Here is a 20,202-nt window from a genome sequence, read left to right as displayed (position 1 = left end):
GCCCACATGGCGGGCAGTGGCAGAACTCTGAGTTTCCCACCCCACCTCCAACCCCTTAGGGTGTTCCTTTCGAAGTGACCGACATCTACTTAGAGTTCTGGGGGCCTGTTAGAAACCAGAGCAAGGACTTTCTGGCCTCCTGAACGTGGAAAGAATTGAGAAAAGGGGGCCATTTTGGAAGAGAAGGGGGGAGAAGAATTGAAGAGATGCTTTCCCCCACTGTCAGCCTGACCCGGACCCTCTCCAAGTCAAAACATCAATCCTCCAAACTCTGGCAGATTTCTCATTCCTGTCTGCCTGGACTGGGGAGCTATTCGGGTTGGGCAAGGCAGTGTAGTTGTGCAGTAAAATATTAACCTTGCCCAAAGAAACATTTGGCCCTTGATCAGCTCCTGGGGGTGAACGTCTAAGCCCTTGGAAGGTCCTGCCTGAGCATTTTTATTTACCTGAGAAACTTGGGCCACATCAGATAGTCTGTGTAACGATGTGATGGATGGTGGGGTCTTTGGGCCACGTGTTATCAGCTTGACCTTCAGAGGGGCTAAGACTAAGTTCAGCCACATGGACAGTTAGCCCTGTCTGCATGACAGAGGCCCAGTAAAAACCCTGGACACCGAGGCTCTGGTGAGCTCCCCTAGTGGGCCCTACTCTGTGCATGTTGTCACACATTGTTGCTGGGAGAGTTAAGGGCTGTCTGCGTGACTCCATCAGGACAGGACAACTGGAGGCTCATGGCTGGTCTCTCCTGCACCTTACCTTGTGCCTCTTTTCCCTTTGCTGATTTTAATCTCCATCCTTTTGCTGTCATGAAATGTAGCCATGAGGATAACAGCTTTTCTGAGTTTTGTGAGTCCTAGAAATCACTGAACCTGAGGGTGGTCTTGGGATTCCCCGCCCCCCATAATTGCAGTAGTGTACGAGACTTCCTGGGGTCAAAATCTGGCTCTCCTGCATACGGGCTATGAGATTCTGAGCGAGCTGCTTCAGCTCTCTGGGCCTCATTCCTCATCACTGTTCTGTGGACATCCTGCACTTGAGATGCTGAGCCCCGCCCTGGCACTCAGCAAGTGTGACTGTCATTGTAACCTCCCAGCTCATGCTTCCTGAAGGTTCTTCATCTGAACGAGGGCACTCATGATATTCCGTAGCTCTCAGAACCCTGCTGATTCCTAGCTGGGTTACCTGGAGCCAATCACTCCACCTTCTGAGCCTCAGTTTCCCCCACTGAAAATAAGGATTATAACTATTTAGTATTTTGTAATAACCTATAATGGGAAAGAATCTGAAAAAGAATATATATGAATCACTTTGCTGAATCACTGTAAACCAACTATACTTCAATTAAAAAATAAAATTAAAAAAAAAGAGAAAATAGGGATTATATGTACCACAAAGGGTAGTGGATCTTGTATACTGTCTGGTACACAGCTGGTGCTCAGTAAGTATATTCCAACATATATTGAATGACCACTGTGCGCCCAGCTTGTTCTTAGCACTTCACATGTGTTATATCATTTGAGTCTCTCAGATGCCCCATGAAGTCGTCACTTTTATGATCCCCATTTTCCAGATGAGGAAATCGAGGCACAGAAGAAGCCATTCATTTTGTAAGTGGGGGAGGTGGGATTTGAACCCAGACAAGTCAGACAGACTGACTGAAGAGCCTGAGCTTCTAAGCACTATGTGAAATGCACAAAGATGCCTGAAGGGGATGTATGGCAGCAGTGGAGTGGTGGCGAGGGAGGGCGGACAGCAGGCCCACAGGTCAGATGGACCACAGAGCTCCTTCTTCTTAGATCAGAGGTTTGGGGGACCAGCAACAGGCAGGATGGAGGCAAGACTGTAAGAGGGTCTGGCCCCATAAGGAACAGAAAGCTGAGCAGGGCTGTTGTGAATCTCTAAAACTCCTGGCTATAGTGGAAGCAGGGGGCTGGCCAAGACGGCTGGGGATGCTGACCTGCGTCGGGGCCCCGGGGATAGCCTCTGATTCGCAGGTCGTTGAACTCTTGGCACCTGTCACTGGTGTCGGCATCTCGGACCCGCGCACAGAGGTCCGAGACCAGGATGAGTGCCCGACGGCAGAGGTCATCCTCGTAGTCTCCTGACATGGTGGCCAGCGGGTCCTGTTCTTGGGAGGGGCCAGGCAAGGGTGCAGATGGGGAATGGGATGGGGGAGAGGGGTGGATAAAGGGCGGAAAGAGACAGAAAAAGGATAGGCAAGGGGACAGCGATTGGGGGTGGATGGACAAGGGGATGGAGATTAGGGGAGGACTGGACAAGGAAAAAGAAATTAGGGGCAAATGGACAAGGGGGAAGAGACTGGGAAGGCCAGTCAAGGGGCAGAGATTAAGGATGCATAAATAAAGGGGTGGACAGACAAGGAGACAAAGATTAGGGTTGCACAGATGCAGGGACGGAATTTCGGGAGGGAGAGACAACGGAACAGCCATTTCTCATTCGTACATTCAACAAATATTCACTGAGCACCAACTACATGAGAGGCACTGTGCCAGCTGCTGCAGATCCAGCAGGGAACAAACCCCACACGGTCTCCAGCTTCCTGGTGTCACAATGCAATGAGAGGAGACAAGGAGTAAACAAATCAACAAACACACATAAACAAACAGGCACACATAAACACATAGCCCTCAGACTGTGAGAAGTGCTCTAAAAGAAATAGTTGGAGGATGTGTCACAAGGGCACCTGGAGGTGGGCAGTTGGGGGAGCTCTCTGAAATCTGAAGGATGAGATGGAGCCAGCCATGGGCAGGGGGCAGTGGGGCTGGAGTGAGGAAAAGCATTCAAAGCAGCAGGAATAGCGTGAGTCATGGCCCAGGGTGGGAAAGGGCTTGGTAGGTCCAGGGAACAGGAAGGTGTAGACAGGGAGAGAGGGGGGGTGAGAGAGAGATGGATAGGGGTAGAAAGATAAGAGATGGTTATGTGTGGTGCTGGCTGGGGAGGGATGGAGATGAAAGATGCAGAGATAAGGACCAAGTTGAGAGAGGGAGAGATAAGGGGAGGGGAGACAGAGATAATGGGAAGGGCAGACTGGGGCCCAGAAGAGAGGGACGGATGAACAGACAGAGGGAAAGTTAAGGATTGAGACGTGGGATGGACAAACCATAAAGAATAAGCTGGTGTGTAATTCACGGGAGTGTGAGAGATGGGTGGACAGAGGGGCAGTGATAAGTGCCAGGAAAGAGCATGGACAGAAATATCTTTGAGAGACAAGCAGCGGACAAGAGGATGGATGGGGTGCAGAAATAAAGGACAGAAAAATCATGGCCAGAGATCACAGATGGACAAAAGGATACAGAGAAGGACCGGGCAGACAGACATGGGTGCAGAAGGAAGGTTGGATTGGTAGGGGGGAGCATAAAAGAGAGGGGACCAGGAGAAATAGGTGGCTGTGGGGAGAAGGGGAATTAGCGACACATGGTTTGGAACTAGACATCAGAGATGGGCTGGAAGGAGGGCGCTGGGGAAATTAAGGACAGACAGATAGGGCTCACAGAGGGATAGGTGTCCTGGGGTGCTGCAGAAGGCCAGGACTCCGAGACAGGCATATCAGACTCACCTGCGCTTATCCCTGCTGTGTCCTGGATGGCAGCCGAGGCGGCGGCTGGCGGTAGCCCATGGGGGTTGTAGGGTGGACACGGGGCTGCGGGCCTGTCCCTACGAGCCAGGTGGTGGGAGGGGGTGCTGGATCTGGGGGTCGTGGTCGTGAGAAAAAGCTCAGTCCGAGACTCACATCTTGTCCTACTCGGGCCAGACGCTCGACCCCAGGCGACCCCCGAGAAGTCCAGCCACCCCTTCCCACCTCCGGGTCCCCAGCTCCGGGGAGGTGGTGGTGGGGGCCTTAAAGACTACAATTCCCTGCAGGCCTTGCGCTCGCGTTGCTGCGGCTTCATAGACCAGGCTCTGCAGGGACTGATGGGAATTGAAGTCCTTAATACCTCTCCCGGCTGCGGAGAAGACGGGAATTTTTTTGGAGGTGGGGGGGTTATGAGATGCCGGGGTCCCAAGGCGCTGCAGGGGAGAGGAATAATGTCTGGGACCTCGAGAAGCCGCGGAGTCCTAAGTCCTTAGGGGCCATGGAGTGGGTAAACCATCCCCACGCTCGGGGGATCGGTGGACGAGGTTGGGGTACACCCAGGTGTTTCGGGACCCCCCCCTTCCAGGGCCACGTGCCCCCTCCCCCGGGGCGACCAGCAAACGCTGCAGCACTCCCACTCCCGGGCGGGAGATCCGCGCACCTCTGCACCGACCCCCGCCCTCACGCGCCGTGGCCGCCCCCCGGGATGGGACTGGGGCGGGGGCTGTGGCAGGGGGAGGGGGAGGAGCAGACTCACCCGGAGCTGCCGCCGCCGCCGCCGCCGCCGCCGCCGCAGCCCCGCGCGCCGGCCGAGGTGCCAGCTCGGCTCCTCCCCCCGCCCCTGTCGCAGGTCCTCGGCTCCTCCCCCTGCACCCCCTCCTTCTTCTCCTCGGAACCTGAGGCTTCAAAGCCCAAATAGCGCGGCCGCAGCGAGGAGGAAGGGAGATTTCCCGAGACCGAGGCGTCTGAGACGCAGCGCTCTTCCACAGACGAGGATGCAGAGATCTGAGATCATGACCCTCTGCTCCCCCAGGATCCAAGGGTCCTGGACCTCAGCCCCTCCTCTCTCAGAGAAGTCCGGGGCCCCAGTCATCTCTTCCCCCAGGACCCAGGGTACTGAGCTGCCAACTCCCTCCATTCTCAGATCCAGGAATCCACCCCTCCTACTCCCTCCTCCCTTGGGGACCCAGGAGTCCCAACTCCCCAGCCCCCTTCTCCGCAGGACCCAGGACTTCCAGTCCTCCCAGCCGAGGAACTCTGAGGGATGGTGGTGGGCGGGGGGAGGCAGAGCCTCAGAATCAGCGGTCCTGAGTCTCAGCCCGATGTGGAGGTAGAAACAAGGACCTGGATTTCAGTCCTTCCTGGGCCGGCTCCTGAGTAGATTCTCAGATACTTGCTGAGCATCTGCTGAGCGCCAGCCACTGCCTTTGTGTCCTTGCACTCTTTGCTCTGAGTTCGTTTCCTCATCAACAAGATATAGACAATAAACCTGTTTCCTAAGGGACCCAGAGGTTTGAAAAACCAGTCAATATAGAGGGAGAGCATTGACACCAAGTAGGTGCTTAATGAGTATTTTTTAAAAGCAGCAAGTATACCTTTACCGGTATAGTAATAGCAGTGAATGACAATTGCCACTGTGATCTGGGCCCTGGGCTAAGTGCTTTGAAAGCATTCTCTGAGTTAATCTTCACTCTGGCCCTCTGAGATGGGGGGCAGTTATGTTATTCCCATTTCACAGAAGAGACAACTGAGGCCCACAGAGGTTAAATCCCTTGAAGAAGATCCAGAGCTACCTGGTCTCAGTGGCAGCCCATAGAGGTGACTTGGAGCCCCCTCACCACCCCCAGTCTTCCTCAGTGCTGCCCCCTGCCTCTCAGTGACACCCATATAAATATAATCTCCAAGTAAAAAATTGCTGCTTCTTCTGCAAATACTTTAAGACGAGTCCCCTAGGCCCTCCCTTTAATTAGATAATCCGCCCAACTCATGCCTATGTATACATGTTGCAGTCACCATCATATTTTTGAATGCCCCAGAAATGCCTTCCGGGTTCACTCTGAATCCTATCCCCAGTGCTTCTTGTATTCTCCCGGATGGACCTACATTTGCACCCAGGGAAGCTTGCATGGGGGAGTGGTGCACCCACAGATATGTGCACACAAGTGCAGGCACCCCAAATACCACTCTCACAGCCAGACCTCCGCCCAGGGTCCACAGGCAGCTGTGTTCCACAGGGAGAGACACACAGAAGGAGTATGCAGCAATGCACACTTTCAGAGATGTGCACACAGATGGGCTTGTCAGACTCCCATGACCTGTTCCCAAAGAGGCACTTGGGTATCAAGGAATAGCTGTAGTGCATTGGTTGTGTGTGTGACTTTGGAAGTGGGGTACCTGAGTTCAAATCCCAGCTCTTTCATCATTTGTGGCCTTGGGTGAATAACTTACATTCTTGGTGCCTCAGTTTCCCCATCTGTAAAAGAGGGTAATCTTTTTTTTTTTCTCATTTTTTTTTATTGGGAGGGTAATCTTTTTTAAAACCCACCTCATTAAGTTATTTCGAGGATTGAATTAAATTCACCAGAGATGCTTAGAGAAAATGGTTAATGTTTACTGTTGTCATAATTAGTAATTACATGCATTTGCTCATGGACTCCTTCACTGCATTTTACAAGTGAGGAAATTAAGGCTCAGAGAGGGGAAGTGCCCTGCCCAAGGTCACACAGCTGGGAGGTGTCAGAGTTGAGATTCAAAGCCATGTGGTCCGGTCTAGACTCCTTGCGTTCAGCCTACATTGTTTGCCTATAGGAAGTTTAAGGACCTTGCCTATCATCACCACCAGGGGTGTAGAAGAGCGCAGAGCACTGGACAGGGAACCAGGAGACAGAGACATTCGTTCGATTCAATCCACGCACCCAATTTGATAGATACTTACTGAGCATCTACTGACTGCCAGGCACTGTTCTAGGCACCAAGGATTTGGCTGGGAACAAAGCAGACAAAAATCCCAGCCTTGGGAGGGCTCACGGTCTAGTGGTGGAGACAGGTGGTCATTAAATAACTCCATATGGGTATCAATGTTAGGAAGGAAAGTCCAGGGTGCTGTGTGTCTGAGAAGGAGGTCAATGGAAGGCTTCTCTGAGCAAGTGACATTTGAGTTGGCATAAGCCAGGTGAAGATGGGGGTGGGGGAGAGGACTGCTCCAGGGAGAGGGGACAGTCCATGCAAAGCCTGGGGTAGGAGCGAGTTTGGCACATGGAGGAGGACTGATGAGCACGTAAGCTCCATGGGGGTAGCACTTTTGTTTACTGCTGTGTCCCCGCTGCCTGACGTGGTGCCTGGCACACAGTAGGCACTCAATAAATATTGGTTGGTTGAATGAATGAACAAGTGGATGGATAACTAGAGAAGTGTATGTATGTATGTATGAGTTGGATGGGTGGATGGATGAGCGGATGGATAACTAGAGAAGTGTATGTATGTATGTATGAGTTGGATGGGTGGATGGATGAGAGGATGGATAACTAGAGAAGTGTATGTATGTATGTATGAGTTGGATGGGTGGATGGATGGATGAGCGGATGGATAACTAGAGAAGTGTATGTATGTATGTATGAGTTGGATGGGTGGATGGATGGATGAGCGGATGGATAACTAGAGAAGTGTATGTATGTATGTATGTATGAGTTGGATGGGTGGATGGATGAGCGGATGGATAACTAGAGAAGTGTATGTATGTATGTATGAGTTGGATGGGTGGATGGATGAGCGGATGGATAACTAGAGAAGTGTATGTATGTATGTATGAGTTGGATGGGTGGATGGATGAGAGGATGGATAACTAGAGAAGTGTATGTATGTATGTATGAGTTGGATGGGTGGATGGATGGATGAGCGGATGGATAACTAGAGAAGTGTATGTATGTATGTATGAGTTGGATGGGTGGATGGATGGATGAGCGGATGGATAACTAGAGAAGTGTATGTATGTATGTATGTATGAGTTGGATGGGTGGATGGATGAGCGGATGGATAACTAGAGAAGTGTATGTATGTATGTATGAGTTGGATGGGTGGATGGATGAGCGGATGGATAACTAGAGAAGTGTATGTATGTATGTATGTATGAGTTGGATGGGTGGATGGATGAGCGGATGGATAACTAGAGAAGTGTATGTATGTATGTATGAGTTGGATGGGTGGATGGATGAGCGGATGAATAGCTGAATGAGTGGATGAGTGGATCGTTGGATGGATGCATCCATGCAGGAGTGAACGGATGAGTCTGCAAAGTACCTACAGATTCACACACAAATGTGCCTGCAAACAAACGCAGACACACACCCAGAGACATGCACGTTGTGTGTAAACACAGGTTCGCCTCTTCTCCTGGTGCTCCCCTCGGAGAACAAACACCAAGAACAGAGGTAGACCAAGCTGGCCATGGCCTGTGTGGTTGAGGATGAAGGAAGGCAAACCCTCTAACCAGAGCTACAGCCAGCCCCCCCCGCCCCCCACTGCGGCGCTGACATAATTTCTGGAATAGAAGGAAAATGCTGATTCAGGGATTTGTGTCCCGGGCTGCATGCCAGGCCAGGGAGTGGGACAGGGATGGCCCAAGAGAGTTGGGGTGAGTGGCAGAGGGAGGCAGGTGGGGCTAAGGCAGAAAGACCGGGAAGGAGGTAGAGAGAGAAACAGAGAGATGGCAAAATAAAGTGATGGACACAGAGAGAGAGACACACACACACGGACAGATAGAGACATGCAGAAAGGTATAGAGACACACAGAACGAGAGACAAAGAAAGTCAGAGGCACGTGATGTAGAAATTCAAATTCAGACACACAGAGAGATGAGGAAGGGTTCTAGAGACAAGTAGAGAGAGGAAGAAAAATAATGGAGACACAGAGAGATGGGAACTTAAGGGACCCGGACACCAGAGGGAAAAAGAGAGAGAGAGAGCCAGACGCACACACACACACACACACATACACACACACACACATACAGATGCAGAGAGAGAGAGAAAGACAAAGACACCCAAAGAAGGAAGAAGAGAGAGGTCCAGAAGAGGCAGCTAAAGCTGGTCACAGAGATAAAGAACTCTGGAAAGGGAGCAACCTTCAACTGAGTGCCTCCTGTGTGCCTGGCTCACATGAGGGGGCTTGCTGTATCGTGCTTTATTTAAGCACCATTAGCCCTTCAAGGCAGCATTATTGGTAAGAGATGAGGAAACCAAGGCTCAGAGAGGGAAAGACATTTGCCCAAGTTTGCACAGTCTGGGCATGGCGTTTGATGCTAGCCTGTTTGACTACAGAGTCCATATTCTCTTCTTCATCCTATGTTACCTCATGCAGACCAAGAGACACAGGGCAGTGGGCTTAGGGGGTACTGAGTGTGAGTCACAGCGATAGAGGGAAATCGTCACTTGTTTATTCATTCAACATACATGTTCCGCACTTCCCTGATGCTGGAGAGCCAGAGATGAGTCAGGGGCCCTTGGTCTGGAGGGGGAGGCAGACACAGTCCCAAATTCCTGAGCAAGACAGGCAGAGTGCACATTGTTCAGAGATCTGAAAAAAAAAAAAAAAAGAGCAGATAAAGAACATGCAGAGGATGGAGACAGAAAACACAACTGGTAGGAGGAGGAGTCAGAGAAGGCTTCCTGGAGGAGGGGGCACTTGAGCTTCTTATGAAAGGATGAGGGCGTTTGGGCACCAGGAAAAGGGCAGAAGGCAGCATGTGGAGAGTGGAGACAGGAGTGAAGGGTGGGAGGGATTAATTAAATAAAGTAATTAATAAAAGGTGACTGAAGAATGTTTGAAGGTATGAGGTGAGAGAGGAAGCTGGGACCAGATCATGCAGCTCCGAGCCATGGGAGGGCTGAGAGCAGGGGAGGGGCAGGGTCATCTCCAAATGCAGAAAGACCCCTCTGAAACCTTGTGGGAGGGGAATGAGGGGGGAGAGACTGGAGGATGTGAGGGCAAGGAGGCTGGGGCGAGGGCCCAGGAAGGAGAAGACCTTGAAACCTGAGTGGGTGTGGGGCTGTGGGAATGAAGAGAAGAAATAGCAGAGTCAGGAGGCAGAAGGGATAGAGTTTGGAGACTGATGGGCTGTGGGGGCTAGGTGTGCCTGTGGTCATGAGAATGAAAGATGTCTCCTGTCCTATGGGGATGGACTTGGCAACTGGAAGTGAAGGACAGCCTGTTAGGAGAGAAAAAGACATAAGGATGCCAACAGGGAGTCAGGGCCACAGAGGAACTGGATCTGGAAATTAGTCCATTTAAGTCTGGACTGTTGTAATTGCCGATGACAGAAACGCAAATAACCTGAGCATAAGAGGGAATTAATTGGGTGGATGAGGGCTTGAGGGACAGCTAGATCTAGGTGTCCTCAATCATCCTCAGGAATCTGTCTGCATCTTTGGTTTCTGCTTTCCTCGTGTTGTCTTTGCTTTCAGGCAGGCTCTCTCCCCATATGGCGATGTGATGGTCCCCAGCAGCTCCAACCTAGGCTCCGACCAGCCTGGCAACCTCACTGGAAAAAGAAAGATCCTCTTTTGTAACAGGTCCGGCAAAAGTCCAAGGGTTAAATCTGTATCCTACGTTGATTTTTAAGCTCATCCCTGAACAAATGACTCAGAAAATCAAGGTGCTACTGCCTAACAAGCAGAGAATCAATGTTTATCAAGCAGGAATAACTGACAGTTAAGGCAGAGACCAGATGAATTCGAGAGAAGACTAGAGATACAGGTAACAGAGACAGACTGGGGAGATAGACAAAATAACTGAAAAAGTCTGCGCTCCTCTCCCATGGTTCCTGCTGAGAGCTCTGCAGACACAAAGAAGGGATGCCCAGTGGGCACCTCTGTGGCTAAACTCCTTCACTCCTGCCCTTGGGGTCAGGAGCCCCCAGCCCCTCCCCCATCCACTGGAGGTACCATGGCAACCAGGCCCCCTGCTCACCTTTCCCTCCTCCATATAGAACCCAGTTTCTGTTTGAATCTCACCTGTACCTAACCAGTTCCTGTGTGAAACAGGGATGAGTGGAGGGCAAGTGGGAACAGAAAAGGGATGACAGAGGGAGGGAAGGCAAGGAGCCCAGCAGAGGCAGCCAAGAGAGGAGAGGGATGGGGAGAGAGGGCAAAAGGAGAATGGGAGAGATGGGGAGAGAGGTAGGGAGGCAGAGAGGGGGTGATAGGGTTAGAGAGAGGCAGAAAACTATGACGAGAGAGAGGGACGGGGTGGGGGGCTGGGGAGATGTTGGGGAAACCGATGGAGGAGACTGGGGAGATGGAACAAGGGAAGGGGAGAGATGTGGGGAGAAAGAGGGCAGAGAAATCAAGGGAAAGAGTGGAGGAGAGATGGGGAGAGAGATGAGGAGAAATCAGGATAAAGAGATGGGGAGAGAGGGAGGGAGGGAGTGGGGCAGAGAGATGGGGAGTGGATGAGGAAGAGACTGCGAGAGAGAGGGGTGGGGGAAGAAACTCGAGGAGACTGGGAGACATTGAGGAGGAGGCAGGAAAGTGGGAAAGAAATAATTGGGGCACACAGGGAGTCCCAGAAGTTAAGGGAACCTGGATTTCCATGTGGTCTCAGCCTTCCATATTTTTTTCCCGGGGTGAAGGAGCTGGGGTGGGTGGCCCAGGCAGAGCTCCTCTCCCCATCCTCCTGAGACAACCCCTACCCACTTTCTCAGGATGCAACACGAGGTGGAACCCCTCTGCTCCTCCACCATGGGCAACCCCAGCATGCACAGGGAGGCAGGTACTGAGCCGTGTCTGTTTGTGTGTTTGTATCCAAGTGTGGGGTTGGGCGGGTGGGGTCCTTCATCTGAGCATTGTGTCACAGCCCTGGCTTTCAGTGTGACCTTAAGTGAGTCACTGGCCTTCCAAAGAAAGAGCTACCCCAAATTCTTATGTCTACCAGATTCCTGAGCAGTACCCTTTAGACCTCAAACTACATTTCCCATGAGACTTTTCAGTTCCCTGACCCATGTTCTGGACCCAGAACTACATTTCCCATGAATCTCTGGGGCCATAACAACTCTTCTGAGGCCATTATCCCCCATAGACTCCCTGCCCTGGTCCCTCACACTCTCCTTGTCTCCCACACTGACCTCAGCATCTTCTCCCAGAGCCACTCCTCCTCCCTGCTTCCCATGTTTGAATGGTGCTAACCCAGTCTAGACCCAGTCTAGACCCCAGGCTTTGTTCCCCCACTCCCATTACCTCCACAGCCATCAGTCCCAGCCCCACCTTCCTGCTTACTCTCTCTGCCCTGTCCCTACTTCTCTTTCCCCACAGCCCCAGCTCAGGTCTTGTCCTCTTCCACTGGACCCTTTCTCCACCTAACTCCCTGGTCTCCAGTTTCTCCCCTCCAGCCCATCCCCCACATGGCTCCAGAGGAGCCTTTCTGACACCCAGCACTAACCCTGTCTCTCCCTTGCTCACAGCTCTCCCATGTTGCCCATCACTCCCAGGATAGAGTCTTAGCCCCTCAAGCTGGTGTTTGAGGCCCGGTGTGGCCTGACGCTAGCTGACAGGCTCATATTCCAGGGTTCCCTACTTCTACTCTACTTTAGCACAGCTCATTCATTCATTCACTCATTCAACATTTCTCAAGTAATATCTTGGTGAGGATTCATTTGGCTAGCAGGTAGTAGAAAATTGGACTTAATGCAGTATAAAAATAGGAAAGTCATTTGTCTCACTCAAAAAGAAGCCCAGAGGTGGATCAGGGTTTGTGTTTGGTTGGGTCAGCAGCTCAGTGAATGTCACTGAGAAGCCAGTTTCTATGTCCCTGCTTTTTGGTCTGGGATATATCCCCTTTGCCCACCAGCTTGCATACCTCATGGTTACAAAATGGCTGCCACAGTTTCAGGCATCACTTCCAGAGGTCTTCACTTTAAGAACCCCCAATAATCTCACATCTCATTGGCCAGCACTAAGTCATCCACTCACTCTTGTCTCAATCCCTGGCAAAAGGAACGAGATTATCATGATTATTTTAGTCAGTGGGGCTACGCATCAGGTGGGAGAAACTTTTTAAAAAAACCTATACCTAATCCTACTTCAGGTCCCAATTAACCAGAATCTCTAGCGCTGGGGGGCCTAGCAACTATAGTTTTTGAATGCTTGCCAGGTAATTATGATGAACAGTAAGGGTCAGAAGGCATTGGTTTACACTGGATGGGATATCCCTGAGGATACTGGGGCTTGGTCAGCCTCACCGGGTTGCATGGGTGGGGAATGGACACTCCTCAAATGGAGGAAGAAGGATGGGAATGGCTGAGGGGGTCTCCTTTCTAGGGGTCGGCTATAAGCACCTCTTCTGTGCCAGGTGCTAGGCTAGGCATAGCAAATGCTCTAGTGGCAAAACAGACAGTTTCTCTGTCCTCAGGTCTCTTTTAGTGTCTTTGAAGACCTCTTTCATTTGGAGACGCCCCACCCCACATCATCTCTAACCTAGACTGAGGCACCCATCTGATAAGTATACTTTATGTGTAGCTCCAGAAAAGATGAGTGAAATTGAGTTGACCAGTTGGCTCGTTTTGCAGATCGATATTTGTTCATTTCAGTTTTGCTGTTTTCTTTGTGGTGTTTTGGAACCAATAACATTTTTAGCTTGTCAGGTTGCAAACTTTGGCTTAGGCCGTTAGAAAGCCTGTGGGTCCCAAGTGTTTTGCCTATAGTAATGAATGAAATGACCCAGCTGGTTCTCATGCAAGGAGGACAGACATGAAACACACCATCTCACAGATAATTAATAACCTACAATTGCAATAAGCACTCCTTAGCCTTGGACCTGAAGAGAATTCTGGGAATATTCTCTTTCGCTTAAAGACCTTGGCACCCACCCCCCGCCCCCACCCCGTGGTCCCTGTGCATAAAACATCCCTTTCTCTGCCATTTCTTTATTTGGCAAACTCCTCCTTTATCCCTTAAGTCTTTTTTTTTCTACTATTTTTAAAAATACATCTTTATTGGAGTATAATTGCTTGACAATACTGTGTTAGTTTCTGTTGTACATCAAAGTGAATCAGCCATATGCACACACATGTCCCCATATCCCCTCCCTCTTGAGCCTCCCTCCCATCCTCCCTATCCCTTAAGTCTTGCTGTAGACATCACCTCCTCTAAGGAGCCTTCCCTGATTGCCCCCAGACTGGGCTTCCTCTCCACCTCGTGACACGTCCACTGTAGCAAGTATTGCCCTTTATAGTGAACACTTCCCCCACCAGACTGGAAGCTCTTGGAGGGCAGGCTGGGGTCTCATTAATCTCTTGGTCTGCAGCAGTCTCCAAGGTACACAGGAGGCCTTGGAGATGCCTGTTGAAGTTTGAAAGTGGCGTGTTTCCTCAATTATTCAATAAGTATTTATTTTTAAATTTATACCTTTACTAAGTTACACATATACTTCGAAACAAATATATTAAAATCACAGTTGTAATTTAGAAATCTTTATTTCTAATGCCACATTTCATGAGAAACAGTTTTATTCACATTTTAAACATACACCTTTGATGCTGCTAGAGTCAGTTTTTTAGCCATTTCACACACATTTCCAGGGCATATAATTTTATTTCTAAGTTACTTGTGATAGACATTTAAAAGATTTTTTTCTATTATGGAAAGTTTCAAACATACACAAAAATAGAGACAATATACATTTTGCTAATCTTGTTTCATCTAAGCAACCCCCCCACACACTTTCTGGGGGGACATTCTATAGGACAAATTTGTTTTAAAGAAAATCCCAGACGTAATTCCTTTTCACCCATAAATACTTAAGCATGTGTTTCTAACTGCTAAGGATTTTTAGAAAACAGACCTACCATGCCATTAATTCCACCTAACAAATTCACAATTTTTCTTGAATATCGTCTCGTACCTAGTACATATTTAAAATTTCCCTAATTATTTAAAAATTTTATTTTTCACAGTTGGTTTGTTTTAATTAAGACCCAAAGTTGACATATTGCATTTGATGCTTATATTCCTTCAGTCTTTCTTCAATAAATACTTACAACTAGGTGCCTGGCGCTTTGCTAGATGCCAAGAGCGAAAGACAAGTCCCTGACCTCATGCTGCTCACATTATAATTAGAGACTCATAGAAGTAAATGTAAAATTGCAACTGTGATGAGAGCAAATACATGGTGTCATGAGTTCATGACAGGAACTGTTCACACACTTAGGGAGACTTGATGAGCTAAGTGAGGGGGAGGAGAGTTCCACGTGGAGTCAGAGCATGTGCCAAGGTCCTGTGGCAGGAGGGAGCATGGAGAGTTCAAGTCACAGAAGGGCAATGTTTCTGGAATGCAGCAAGTGAGGAGGACGATAGTGTCTGATCAGGCTTAAGACATCAGCAGGGTCTGGTCATGTGTGATCTTGGTCTTAATTTATCCCAATGACAATGAGAAGTCCTGGGAGGGTTTTGAGGAAATGGAGACGGCTATGTGGTCAGATCTACATTTCAAAATGCTTCTGATGGGGTGAATGAAGAGGGAGAGAGAGATATATATTGAGAAGTTAGGAAGCTGTTGTCTAGACAATAGTGGGGTGAGAAGCAGCAGACTGGGGGATTGAGAACACAGATTCTGGATCCAGTGCCTAGATTTTTATCCTGATTCTATCACTTGGCCTGTGTGACCTTGGGCAAGTCACTTAAGTTCTCTGTGCCTCCGTTTCATCCTTTGTTAAACTACACTATCTCAGAAGGCTGTTTTGAAGATTCAGTGGAAAAAACTTTAAAAGGTGCTTGGCTTTTTAAAGGGGGCTGTAGACACGTAGTTATTATTATTGTTAAGTGGACAGATTTGAGAAGGAGATTACTATGTTGGAGGGATGGAAGGGAGGCCAGCATGGCTGGAGAAAAATGATCAGAGAGGTCATCAGAGTGACCACACGCAGGGCAGGTGCTTCTCAAAGGGGATCTTGCTAAAATGCAGACTCTCACCCAATAGGTCTGGGGTGGACCCTGAAATGCTCCCCAGACCACACATTGAGGAATGAGTCCCCATCACAGGGAGAACTTTATCCTGAAGGCAAGAGGAAGCCTCTGGTGGTGCTGAGAGGAAAAGATCACCCTAGCTGCCCTGCCAAAACAGATGGGAGGTGGAAGAACAGGGACCGGAGAGGGGGGCTTACTATGGTACAAGCTAAGCTGTGCTGATGTGCTGAAGCCAAAGACCGCTAGGAGCATAGCTGGGGCATAGCCCTGTGCTGGAGAGAGCCTGTCCCAGCTCACAAGAGCCGAGTGGTGAATTTTGCAAGCTGGTTGTGAAAACCATGGGTAGCATAAAATTGGTCAGGAAAGTGGCAGATGCTGAGAGAGAGAGAGAGAGACAGAGAGAGACAGAGAGAGAGAGAGAGAGAGAAAGAGAGAGGGAGAGGGAGAGAGGGAGGACATTTACCAGCACGCCGCTGAGTTTACTGAATGAGGGAGATAGTAACACATCGATGTCTGAGTAAGAGGTTTTTAGACACCTGGGCCGAGTTAGGTGACTTGCGGAGGAATCAGGACAGCAGGCTTTGCTCTGGATCGGATGCTGGCAGGAAGCAGAGGCAAGTCCATGACATGAGAGCAATCAGAATGGCGCTAACACTGGTTGGGGGAAAAGCAGCATCAGCCCTGAGCCAAGAGGGGGATATTTGGTCAGTTTTGTGGTTTGGGCAGCGTCGATGTTGTGTTGTGTTGAGACATGACTCCAGAGGGGTCTTATTTTTATCTTGGTCCATCATGGTCACAGAGTGACCTTGGCTGCTCTTGGTATTCTGTGAAATTCCTTATGTCCGAAGGGAGGGCACCAGGGTCTCTCTGGGAGTGCCAGGCCAGCTCCTGGCTGTCAGGGGTTGCTTTCTGCTTTTTTCAGCTACTGTAACAAAGAGACCCTCAAACTCAATGGCGTTAAGAAAACAGTTGGTTTCTCTCTCGTGTAAGAGGAGGAAGGTGGTCTGCATGGGTGGGATATCTCAGCCCCACGAGAATACAGGGACCCATGGCGCTCCATCATCTCTAGCAAGAATAAAGCTGGCTAATTGCTACATGCACATTCCAGTCCAAGGGAAGGGGCACTGAGTCTAAGCCAAGAAAATTTCTCTTAAGCAAATGATTCCAAAGTTGCACCCTTCCCTTCTGCTAACAATGTTGGCGAGAACTTGGTCATGTGGCCACACCTAGCTGCAAGGGAGGCTGGGAACTGTTGTTTCCAGCTGGATAAAACTCTAGGATTGTAGAGGAAAGGGAAGTGGATTATGTGGGACAACTAGCAGTTGGCCATAAAAGAGACCAGTTAGTTGATGGAGGGGTTGTGTAGAAGAGCCCAGATTTGAGAGCTGTTATGAATCAAGTTCCAATCAGGAGGCCAGTTCTGAGAGTGTTGGAAAAACCACAGACTGGATTCAAATGCTGCTGCAGGGAAGAAGCTAGGCTGGGGTGTTTGGAATAGGAAGCAAAAAGGAGCAAGTCCTTTCCTTTTCCTCCTGCCTTGCAGTCTCCCGCTAGCACCCCCTTTAGGCAGAGCCTAACAGGACCCCAACTGTCCGAGTGGAAATGGGGTTGGTAGAGTCCCAGCCCTGGGGTATCGGACAGCTGGGTGGTGTAGGTCGGAGTTTGGGGCTGAGAGACAACAGCTTAATAACTGGCAGAAGAGCCATCCAGGGGGTGGCACGCACGGACAGTCATTTGGTGATGCTGTTTAAGTGGGATGATGTGCGAGGAGCATTCAAGGCAGCTGAGACTGGGATTTCCATCCGCAGGAGCACTTCTTGTGGACCTAGAGACCCTAGAGGAGACGCAGGCTCGGAGCCTGGGCAGACCTGTCAAATCCTCGTGAGTGGTCCCTGGCCCCGTGATTTCTGATCTCAGCTCCTCTGAGTGCGATGGCATGGACCCCTGACTTTGGGAGGTCCCTGTCCGCTGGCTGTCTTCCCAGGAAGCAGTATCTGCGCCAGGTCATTGCAGAATATGAGGCGCTGGACCGAGAGCTCCCATACATCCGCAAGTTCCCCGTGCCACCTGCCGCCCAGCCCCTCTGTCTGTGCATGGAGACCTCAGTGAGTGTCCCCCACCCCCACCCCCATGATCCCAGGCCCCTGGTGGCGTGGTGGGAAGGACACAGGCTCAGAAGTGAGGTGGACGGGGTTTGAATCCAGGTTCTGCAGCTTATCGGCTGTGGGATTGGCACCAGGATAAGTGGCTGAAAATTGATTGTGAATTTGTCAAAGCGTTCATCATCAAATTTATCACTGCTGACCCCAGAGGGGAGACCGAGAGGCAGAGAGAGGGGACGCTGAGGACAGAGGGGAGGGGACACTGAGGACAGAGGGAGTCCCGCTAATTCACTTATTATGAAATTCTGTAAAATTTACAGATATCGCAAAAATTCATTTCAAAAAGCCCGTTTTTTGACAGATTCAGTGACGTGGTTATTCGGTGCATGGATCCTTTGGGCATTCCTGCCTCAGAGGAGGCATCTATTAAGGCCTCACCCATTTGAGGATTAAACAAGGCTTGCCAGGCACAAGCCTCGGAAGTGTTGCCTCAGCTGATCTGTGTGACTTGACCTCAACACGGGGATTGCTGTTCTTGTTTATGGGACCAGTGCCCACCCTATTGCTCCTCTTCTTTGTGTTTTTGAACATGAGACACACACACACACACACACACACACACACACCCAACATACACATCCAAGGCTTGCCTTCCTGGAGGTGACCAATTTCATGATTTCACTGTGGTTTCTCAGCAATTTTATATGTCATGACATATGGCATCGCCTTCGACATGGTGATCTCAGACCGAAAACGTGGTTAATGATCAATATATGTTTCTGAATGTAAAACAGATTGACAAGATGTCAAATCCTCCTACGATCCTTATTTTTTGAGAACTGAATAGTTCTTAAAATGCGAATATGACTATACAAGGACAAATTTACGGCTTAAATCCTTGCGGAAATCTTCAAGGTCTGCCAAAAGCTCGCCATCCAACGCAGGTTGCTGGAAAAGTTTTCAGTAGATCGGCAAAGTTGGCCAAATTGGTGAATCATTCAGTCAACTGTTCATTGACTTTTGGCAAATCGGTTTGGTGAGAACTGATTTTTTTTTGGAGAATGACCTAGAATGGCAGTAGATGCCTTTCTACCTGAACGATTCCTATCCTCCCCGCTCTGGCAGGTTCTGCAGGTGGGGTCTCGGGTGGGGACTTCTGCACCCGGACTGAACTCCGGGTGTCACTGACTGAGGTTCTCTCTCCGACCTCCGCAGCCCGAAGAGGACCTTACCCATCTGGAGGTGCTGGAGGCGCTGGAGGCCGAGTTCCCCGGGGCCATGGAGAGCGGGCGTGTGAGCAGCATCCGCTTTGAGAACATGAACGTCATCTGTGGGACTGCCGGGCGCCGGGACCGGTGAGCCTTTGGCGGGGGGGCAGGGCCTGGAGCGACCGGGAGGGGCAGGACCGCGGTGAACGCGATGGGGGAGCCGGGAGGGGAGTGAGGGCGGGGCGGAGGCTCTGAGTGGGCGTGGCCGGGAGCTCATAGGCGATGTGGGCCAACAGTAAGCTCCGTGAGGGGCGGGGCGGAGAAGTGAGGGCAGTGAGGGGCGGGGCCAGGGGCGCCCGGAGAATAGCGTGGTTGGTATAAGGATCCAGACCCTGCTGAGAGTGAGAGCCGAGAAGGGGCTAAGGCGAGAGTGGGCGCAGTGAAGGGGCAGGGTCAGGTGAGATCAGAAAGAAGGTGGGATTTGGAGTGAGGAACCGGACTTTCAGTGACCCGGGTGGTGACGGGGATGCGCAAGACCGAGGTGTGTGGTCGGAGCATGGGAAACAGCTCTGAGCGGGAGCGTAGTCGGGACAGAGCGCTTTGCAGGGGCGGGGCCAGAGTGATCGGGTGGGCCTGGAGTGTCTAGTTGGGGGCGGGGCCGGGCCTGAAAGCCACACTGAAGGGGCGGGACCTGGAGTTGCTGGATGAGGATAGGGCCCTGGAGCGGCGGTTTAAAAAGATGGAGCCTCGACAGAGCCAGGCTGAGAGAGAAGACGGGACCTCGACTGACCCAGGTGAGGGTCGAAGTACAGATTGACCTCGGCGAGAGTGCAGGGTTGGAGAGTTTAGGGATGTAGTGACGGGTTGAGGGCCTGGAGTTGGTAAACGAACAGGGACCAGGCAGGGGCTCTGGGACAATCAAAGCCAGCGATTCCCCTTCCGTCTCCGCCCCGCCCCTCTCCTCTTGGCCTTGCCCCCTTGCAGGTGGCTCATCACGGTCACGGACTTCCAGACTCGCTCGCGCCTACTGCGCTCGGGGCTCCGCCTCCGCGGGCTCCAGCACCCTCTCGTGCGCCACGACGAACTGTTGCTGGGCGATTACCGCCTGCACCTGCGCCGCTCCCTGGTCCGACGGCGCATGCTCGAGGCTCTGGGGGCGGAGCCGACCGAGGAAGACTGACGTTTGGGGGCGGGCCCCGGCTGCGCCTGCGCACCGCCCAGCGGGCTCAGGCGACCCACCCGGAACCCCGAAGGAAAGGGGCGTTGCCTTCCCAGGAAGGAGGCGGGGTCGGCTCGAGGGGGTGGATACTGTGAGTTTAATTATAAAGAATGACCTGGTACAAAA

The 20,202-nt window shown here is 50.9% G+C and overlaps 2 protein-coding genes across 6 annotated transcripts in view; one reads left to right on the top strand and one right to left on the bottom strand.

Annotated features, from left to right (window-relative positions):
* SYT3 (synaptotagmin 3) overlaps positions 1-4,392 on the bottom strand; it is a 19,494-nt gene extending 15,102 nt beyond the window's left edge. For 2 of the 3 annotated variants that reach the window (XR_014256836.1, XM_082437939.1), the window contains exons 1-3: positions 4,353-4,392; positions 3,578-3,708; positions 1,958-2,123 (exon numbers count right to left, since the gene is read on the bottom strand). Coding sequence is in view for 2 of the 3 variants with exons in the window: in XM_082437939.1 (XP_082294065.1) it covers positions 1,958-2,108 (151 nt within the window). In the remaining variant the exon portion in view is untranslated. Of the gene's footprint in view, positions 1-1,957; positions 2,129-3,577; positions 3,709-4,352 lie in introns of all 3 variants that reach the window. The other variant, XM_082437940.1, reaches the window with a different exon arrangement.
* Positions 1-20,202, top strand: part of LOC309648852 (uncharacterized protein C19orf81) — a 24,554-nt gene extending 4,352 nt beyond the window's left edge. Inside the window, exons 1-6 of one of the 3 annotated variants that reach the window (XM_082437991.1) lie at positions 7,785-10,162; positions 11,293-11,360; positions 17,356-17,428; positions 17,532-17,652; positions 18,865-19,004; positions 19,842-20,202. In XM_082437991.1, the coding sequence (XP_082294117.1) occupies positions 10,083-10,162; positions 11,293-11,360; positions 17,356-17,428; positions 17,532-17,652; positions 18,865-19,004; positions 19,842-20,037 (678 nt within the window). In that variant the 5' untranslated portion in view covers positions 7,785-10,082 and the 3' untranslated portion in view covers positions 20,038-20,202. Of the gene's footprint in view, positions 1-7,784; positions 10,163-11,292; positions 11,361-17,355; positions 17,429-17,531; positions 17,653-18,864; positions 19,005-19,841 lie in introns of those variants that run through there. The other 2 variants (XM_082437993.1, XM_082437992.1) reach the window with 2 other exon arrangements.

Source organism: Balaenoptera physalus (genome assembly GCF_965194825.1).
Source record: "Balaenoptera physalus genome assembly, chromosome: 19".
Taxonomy (NCBI): domain Eukaryota; kingdom Metazoa; phylum Chordata; class Mammalia; order Artiodactyla; family Balaenopteridae; genus Balaenoptera; species Balaenoptera physalus.
This window is presented reverse-complemented; position numbering and strand designations above follow the sequence as displayed.